This window comes from Sceloporus undulatus, chromosome 3 (assembly GCF_019175285.1).
Source record: "Sceloporus undulatus isolate JIND9_A2432 ecotype Alabama chromosome 3, SceUnd_v1.1, whole genome shotgun sequence".
Lineage (NCBI taxonomy): Eukaryota > Metazoa > Chordata > Lepidosauria > Squamata > Phrynosomatidae > Sceloporus > Sceloporus undulatus.
The window spans coordinates 233,543,547-233,551,946 of record NC_056524.1 but is presented as its reverse complement, the minus strand read 5'-3'; the positions used below and the strand labels follow the sequence as shown (position 1 = coordinate 233,551,946).

Genomic DNA, 8,400 nt, shown 5'->3' with positions numbered 1-8,400 from the left:
ACACCATGCTGGGATGGGAGACTATTCAGCTTTGGTCAGACCATATCTGGAATACTGTGTCCAGTTCTGAGTACCACAATTTTAAAAAGATGTTGACAAGCTGGGATATGTCCAAAGGAGAGTGACCATTATGGTGATGATGGTCAGAGCAGGTGACCAAGATAGTCTGGAAACCATGTCCTATAAGGAACAGTTTAGGGAACTGGGAATGTTTAGCTTGGAGAACAGAAGTGATATGATAACCATTTTGAAATATTTGAAGTGATGCCATGTTGAAGATGGAGCAAGTTTGTTTTCAGCCAGTTTGGAGACTGGAACAGAAACCAATAGGTTCAAACTGCAAGAAAAGAGATGCCACCTAAACATTAGAAAGAACTTCCTGACTGTTTGACAATGACCGCACATCTTCCTTTTCCAGGACATGCCCTCCATTTCATTGCACTGATACTGCAATGATGTATTCTCAGAACCTCTGAATCCTTGATAATAGGCTTAACAACAAACCTGTATCTTATTTTTTCTTGTATTATCATACTCATGGCTGTTTATTCTCTTATTGTTATCTATAATTTATTCTGCAGTATTTCCACAAGGTGACCAGGTGTCTTCCTTTTCCAGGACATTTCAACCTTCTGTCCAGGAGGGGTTTCAAATGTCCTCTATTTTAAGCATGACTAAGCATGAATTTTCATCTACATGGCTGTTTTTAGGCTTTATGTCCTCCATGTTTCTTCAGTGCCCTACATTTTGTGGTGCCTTGTCCTCCTTTGCGGTTAGGACATCTGGTCACCCTGCTCAGAGGGTGGTGGGGTCTCCTTTTTTGGAGGTCTTTAAACAGTGGTTGGATGACAATGGTCCAAGACACATTGGAGAAATAATACAGTTTGAAACTGCTTTTACTGCCCTGGCTCAGTGCTAGGGAATCCTGGGAATTATAGTTTATTGTAGCACCAGAGTGCTCTGACAGAGAAGGCTAAATGTCTCACAAAACTACAGTTCCCAGAATTCCCTAGCATTGAGGCAGGGTCAAGCGGTTTCAAACTGGATTATTTCTGCAGTGTGTTTTGGACCTTAATGGTGTGCCTGCATGGTCCCTTTCAACCCTCTGATTCTATACTTTCTTGTATTTGGCACTGATATTTTAACACAATTATTGTCCCAGGCCATGCCTCCTCTCTTCATCCCTTTTGCTTGTATCCACACTGCAGAATTAAAGCAGTTTGACCTCACTTTAACTGCCATGACTCTATCCTAGAGAATCCTGGGATATGTAGTTTGGTGAGCATGGGCTGTCAGAACTCTACAAACTATAAATCCCAGGATTCAGTAGGACAGATTCATGGCAGTTAAAGCGGCGTCAAACTGCTTTAATTCTTCAGTGTAGACACACCATGTCCACTCCACAGGAAGAATTGCTTTGCAGCCAAGTCCGAAATTAAGCCTCAGCCCTCACCCCTCACTGGATTCACTGGGGCTGCATCCGCACTGCAGAAATAATCCACACCACTTTTTAACTGCCATGGCTCAGAGCTATGGAATTCTGGGAACTGTAGTTTAGTGAGACTTCTGTGAGAGACACTTAACCTTCTCTGTCAGAGAGCTCTGGCGCCACAACAGACTACATCTCCCAGGATTCCACAGCGTCGAGCCATGAGTTAAAGCGGTGTCAAACCGGATTACTTCTGCAGTGTAATCCAGTCAGAAGCAACGAGAGGGAGAATAAAAAGAACAGCTGAGGAGGGGGGTGGGTGGGGCAACTGAATTTCATTCGAGCGTTTTGCTTTGACTGTTATAATTTTATTCGGCTTTATCATGGTGGAAAAGGAGGCGAAGTTAAATCTCTATTTATATACATATATGTGTGTGTGTGTGTGAAATAAAAATGAATGAATAACGCTACTATTAAAAGGGCTGAGAGGGCGAGAATGAGGAGGGATGGGAGGAGAGAGGGGGGAGATTCACACAACCCTCTCTTTCTCGTTTATAAATAACACGCCACTTGAATGGCGTCTACTCTTTCCCTCCCTTTCTCTCGCTCTCTCTCTGAAGGGAAAGAAATACTACGCCTCCGTGTCCTCTCAACCAAACATGGGTGCCTCCCCGTCTGGCTTTCGACAAAAAAAGCCACACACACACCGCCACTATAACTGTCCTGAAGGACAAGCAGGTGCTCCAATGGGGAGAGCGGAAATCTTGGTGAATTAAAAAAAGAAAGGAAAAAAGGGGTGGGTGGGGCAGACTGGAATGCCGCACTAGTAAGTTAGGTTGTTCCTAAAGCGAGAGCGAGAGAGGGAGCGTGCGCGCGCATATACAACCCGCCGCCGTCGCGCGCCGCGCTGCCGTTGCTCTGCTTCCAACGGCCCCTGCTGCTGCTGCTGCTGCTGCTGAGGCCGTTGAAGGGGATGGTGCGCGCAGTAGTGGCTTGGTCACGTGGTTTCCCCCTTAGAGTGAAACGCTGAGGCTGGAGGAGGAGGAGGAGGAGGAGGAGAGGGCTGGAGTCATAAACACATATACAGTACAGTATACATACGTACATATAAAACATACACATATAGATAGAGGGGTTTGTTTTGGTTTGGGGCTTCCTCTTCTCCTGACAGAGGGGAGGGGGGGAAATAATAGTAATAATAAGCGCTCCAAGCTGCAGCGCGACTGCAGCAGAAGGACAACAACAACAACAACAGCAGTGAGGGAAAGAAGGAGCCGAGGAGGATTGGATGGCCCTCGTGGTCTCTTCTATGAGTCTATGAGGAGGAGGAGGAGGAGGAGGAGACAGTAGTGCAAAGAGGAAGGGCCCTCGACCCCTCTGAGGCTTCCCTGACTGGAATGAAGAGGAGGAGGAGGAGGAGAAAGTGGGAGCAGCAAGAGAAGCAGCAGCCGCAGCAGCAGCAGAGCCGCCTCAGACGCCGCGAGGATGTGCCTCCTCCTGCTGCGTCCCCCCTTTCGCTCGCCCCTTCTGATGCAGCCTCCTCCTCTTTACCTTCGGCGTGGAAGAAGAGCACTCTCTCTCCCTAACTAGACGGGACTGAATGGGGTCGCCCCCCGCCTCTGCCTCCTCCACAAACTGAAGGAGGAGGAAGAGAAGCTGCTGCTGCTGCTGCTGCTGCTGAAAATCTCAGCCCTGGATTCGGGATAAATCGGCGTCTGTTTCTTTGGCCTTCTTTCCACTCTTTTTTATATTGACCCACCGTTTTGTGGATTTTGGCGGGGAAGGGAGAAACCGCAACGCAACGCAACGCAACGCAGCGCAAGGCGGTCTGTGCCGGGGGGGGAGGCTGGCTGCCTGGCTGCTGCTGCTCTCCTGTTTCTCCTCTTCTTTCCTCATTGTTGCTGTAATTTTTATTTTATCAGTTTTTGGACAAAAAGGTACCAGGCTTCACTTTTTCTTTGGGGAAACAAAAACAAACTCTGGCTTCGCTGTCTCTCCAGAGGATAGATTTAATCGCCCTCTGGCTCCTTGGGGTTTTTTTTTGGGGGGGGGGGGTAATGTGAGAAGGGAAGGGGGGCTGTTTGTTTTGGGGGATCGTCGTCGTCGGGGGATCCCCTGGTTGCTCCCCCGTTCTGCTGCTGGAGGGACTTCCGGACGAAAGGATGCGCTGCTCCGTTGGCTCAGAGGCGGCCAATGCTGCTGCTGCTGCTGCTGCCGCCGCCGCCGTTCGTACCGGGCTTCTTTCCTGGGGCTTCTTCATCCGGGCTGGACTTTTGCAAAAAGCCACGTTTCTCCTGGTCAGAAGAGGGATTTGGAAGTAAGGAAACAGCGACCCAGACCGGACTGAGGGCTCTGCTCGACCTGAACAGCTGTTCCCTGCTTACCACTCCTCCTTTTCCTCCTTTTCCTGGTTTGTTTTTATTGTTGTTGTTGCTGCTGTTGCATGAATTGCATTTTGGACTGCTGCACTCATTCATTTTTTTACCCTATTATTATTATTATTATCATTATTATTATTTCCTCCCCTGCTGTTTGGAAGCTGCCCCTTCTTCGCCAGAAGAGCTGCAGTGCCTCCGATCTCCTCCCAGCATGGCGAGTCCCGCCGACAATAACAACGAGGGCTTCTTCTCAGATGTCAGGAAGGTGGGTTACTTGCGCAAACCCAAGAGCATGCACAAGCGCTTCTTCGTGCTGAGGGCGGCCAGCGAGTTGGGGCCCGCCCGCCTGGAGTACTACGAGAATGAGAAGAAATGGAGGCACAAGTCGGGGGCCCCCAAGCGCTCCATCCCGCTGGAGAGCTGCTTCAACATCAACAAGAGGGCAGACTCCAAAAACAAGCACTTGGTTGCTCTCTACACCAAGGACGAGCACTTTGCCATCGCTGCCGACAGCGAGCCCGAGCAAGAGAGTTGGTACCAGGCGCTGCTGCAGCTGCACAACCGGGCCAAGAGCCACCACCATCACCACCACCAGCATCACCACCACCACCACCATTACCACGGGGATGTTACAGTGGGGGGTGGGAATATTGGGATGGGAGAGGCCGGGGAGGATGGCTACGGTGACATGGCTCCTGGCCCGGCGTTCAAAGAGGTTTGGCAAGTGATCTTGAAACCCAAGGGCCTGGGCCAGACTAAGAACCTGATTGGCATCTACCGCCTGTGCCTCACCAACAAGACCATCAGTTTTGTCAAGCTGAACTCTGATGCAGCAGCTGTGGTGCTGCAGCTGCTCAACATCCGGCGGTGTGGACACTCGGAGAACTTTTTCTTCATTGAGGTGGGGCGCTCTGCAGTCACTGGACCAGGTGAGTTCTGGATGCAGGTAGATGACTCAGTAGTAGCGCAGAATATGCACGAGACCATCTTGGAGGCCATGCGGGCAATGAGTGAGGAGTTCCGGCCTCGTAGCAAAAGCCAGTCTTCTTCCAATTGCTCCAATCCCATTTCTGTGCCTCTCCGCAGTAGGCATCATGTCAACAACCCACCTCCCAGCCAGGTGGGCCTCAGCCGCAGGTCTCGGGCAGAAAGTGTGACTGCTACTTCTCCTGCTGGCAGTGGAGTGGGAGGTGGAGGAGGGGCAGGGGGAAAGCCCAATTCTTTTCGCGTCAGAGCATCCAGTGATGGAGAAGGTACCATGTCGAGGCCAGCGTCAGTGGATGGAAGTCCAGTGAGTCCAAGTGCCAACCGGACCCACTCGAACAGGCACCGTGGCAGCTCCAGGCTTCATCCCCCTCTCAACCACAGCCGCTCCATCCCAATGCCTTCTTCTCATTGCTCTCCTTCTGCCACAAGCCCGGTCAGCCTCTCATCCAGCAGTACCAGTGGCCATGGCTCCACCTCAGACTGCCTCTTCCCACGCCGGTCCAGTGCTTCGGTCTCAGGTTCCCCCAGTGATGGGGGCTTCATCTCCTCTGATGAGTATGGATCTAGCCCCTGTGACTTCCGCAGCTCCTTCCGCAGTGTAACACCTGATTCTCTGGGACACACACCACCTGCAAGGGGAGATGAGGAGCTTAACTATATATGTATGGGAGGGAAGGCTGCCTCCTCCTGCTGCAGCATCACAGCTCCTAATGGTCAGTTTGCCCCACGCTCTTGCCATCTTCAACAGCAGCTGCGCTATCCTGGTACCCCTTGCTGTCCCCGACTTGGCGGTGAGGATGTGGGTGATGTGGAGAAAGGTTTCAGGAAACGGACACATTCAGCTGGCACCTCCCCTACCATCTCCCACCAGAAAACCCCCTCGCAGTCCTCAGTAGCTTCCATTGAAGAGTATACTGAGATGCTTCCCTCATATACTTGTGGTGGTAGCAGGCTCCCTTCTTTTCAACATTCTGCCTTTGTGCCAACCCATTCTTACCCTGAAGAGTGTCTAGATATGCACCAGGTGGACAGCAACCACCGTCGGACCAACTCTACCCCACACACTGATGATGGCTACATGCCAATGTTGCCAGGAGTTGCTCCTGTGCCCAGTGGTGGCAATACTTCCAAAGGGGGTGATTATATGCCCATGAGCCCCAAAAGTGTGTCAGCCCCACAGCAAATCATCAACCCTGGGAGAGGAGGTCGCCACCTCCAAGCTATGGTGGACTCCAATGGCTACATGATGATGTCTCCAAGTGGCAGTTGCTCCCCAGACAGTGGTCCCATTGGCTACAGCAAGGTGTGGATGAATGGGGCAAGCCATCATCCCAGACTCTCGGTGGAGAGCAATGAGGGGAAGCTGCCAAGTGGTGGCAGTGATTACATTAACATGTCTCCAGCCAGTGGCTCCGCTACCAGCACCCCTCCAGACTGTTACTTCACTGGCTCAGGAGCCCCAGAAGAGCCATCTGTGCAGGGTCTCACTCAGTCCCACCACAAACCCATCTATTCCTACTTCTCCCTACCACGTTCCTTCAAGCACATGCAACGCAGGACAGGCGAAGAGGGAAATGCTCATATGCGCATGTCCTTCAGTTCTGGGCGCTTGCTTTATGCTGCTGCTGAGGACTCTTCCTCCTCCACTAGTAGTGATAGCCTTGGTGGCCCTGGGGCACAGGAGGGTGTTGGATATTCTGTTCCTACTCAGACTCAGCCATTACAACAGCCTGCACCATCTTGCCCTGTGGATACAACAGCGCTAGCCAAGAGCTGCCTGGTCAGACCTACCCGTCTGTCTTTGGATGGTTCAAAGGCCAGCACATTGCCTCGTGCTCGGGAACAGCTCCCGGAGCCTAAAAGCCCTGGTGAGTATGTGAACATTGAATTCAAGCAACCAGCCTTTCCATCGCCTTTGCCCCATGGAGATACTGGCTCCAGTTCTGAGGAGTATATGAATATGGACTGGGGGGCTGCCTGCCCAGCCAGTTTAGCATCAGTGCAGGCAAGCAGGGGCAGGGCAGGCCCCACTGGTGGTCGAGACTATATGAGCATGCAACTGGGCAGTGGAGGACAGTATGTAGTCTGTGCCCATAACCCCTCACCTTCCCCTCCAGCTGTTCTGCTCAGTTATGCTGATATGAGGATGGGTCGTGGTAGGCCAGAGAAAAGTCCACCACCTATGGGACTACCTTCCTCACATCCTCAGGCTCAGCTAGGGGATCTGGCTGCAGTCTTGCCCCACTCCTGTTCTTCATCCATGATTGGGGGTCCAGGGATGACCAGCGCCTTTACACACGTGAGCCTCAGTCCTAGCCACAGCACGCAGAGTGCCAAAGTGATCCGTGCTGACCCCCAAGGAGGACGGCGGCGCCATAGTTCTGAGACTTTTGTTTCATCTACCACCCCTAGTGGTGGCCTTGGGCCCCCAGCCATACCCCATGGACCAGGAGCGGGGCCTGATGATGTGAAGCGCCACAGCTCTGCCTCTTTTGAAAATGTCTGGCTGAAGCCCATGTCTGGGGAGGTGGGAACTTCCTCTGGTCTCCGTATGGTGACCAGGAAGGAGCAGGCCGTTGGCGGGACTGGAGGAGGTGTTGAGAATGGACTCAATTACATTGACTTGGACTTAGTGAAGGATTTTAATCACCACCCTCATCTTCAGGAGAGTACTTCCCTGCTAGGGGTCAAGCAGCCAACACAGCAGCAGCAGCAGCAGCCACCTAAATCTCCAAATCAGCCTTGTGGGAGTAGCCACTTGAGTGATGAATTAAGTGCATATGCCAGCATTAGCTTCCACAAGCGGGAGGACATCCAGTAGCTGGGCAGGAGCCAGAGACAAGGTAAAGTGTGTTGTAAGCTAACAATTGTTTCATAGTGTTGGGTTGAAGGGTGGCAGTGGTGATAGGGAAGCTATTTTGGACAATTACAATAATTATTTCTCTTTAAGCATTTTATTAATACACTGAAACTTTCAGTGTGGTTAGATCACATTTCACTGTAGATTATGTAACAGGTTTGTTCTTTTGTCCATGGGTTTATTATATTGCCTTTAAATATATGCACTTGCACGATTTTCTACTCTCACTTCTACCTTTTTTTTGTGTTGGCATTTGTGGGTTGATTTGCATACTTATTCTCATCAACAGGTTTTAATATTAGTGGTATTACTATGTTCTGTGTATGAATTTAATATAATGATAATTGAAGCAAACTAACACCTATTACTTAACCAGTGGTGGAGGGAGAATGCCCATTAATATGAGCAGAATCTCAGGCTCTTAACTGTGCTGAAACCTGTTACATTCAGAGAAAATGTATTAACCAAAAACATCTGCATATTTTGTTTAATGTTTTTCTATGTAATACCCATTTGAGTGGCATTTGATCTTGGAAATGGAGGCAGTTGCACAGAGGAAGAAAATTGCAAAAACAGCCCAGCTGTTCAGAGTCTTGGTAATGGGACATTAAATGGCATTCTTTGTTTCTGATTTGATTTTGTAATTTAACCGTTCCTTGAAAACAGTATATAGTGCTGGACCTTTCAAGCACAGTCGCTTCTAAAGTTATGTATATGTAAACATATCTATGCTACCGGTGGCATTT

General features: G+C 50.4%; 1 protein-coding gene across 4 annotated transcripts in view; it reads left to right on the top strand.

Moving 5' to 3' along the window:
• Positions 1 to 2,527: 2,527 nt before the first annotated feature.
• Positions 2,528 to 8,400, top strand: part of IRS1 (insulin receptor substrate 1) — a 109,768-nt gene continuing 103,895 nt past the window's right edge. For 3 of the 4 annotated variants that reach the window (XR_006102953.1, XR_006102952.1, XM_042458334.1), the window contains exon 1: positions 2,529 to 7,637. Coding sequence is in view for 1 of the 4 variants with exons in the window: in XM_042458334.1 (XP_042314268.1) it covers positions 3,623 to 7,615 (3,993 nt within the window). In the remaining 3 variants the exon portion in view is untranslated. Of the gene's footprint in view, positions 7,638 to 8,400 lie in introns of all 4 variants that reach the window. The other variant, XR_006102954.1, reaches the window with a different exon arrangement.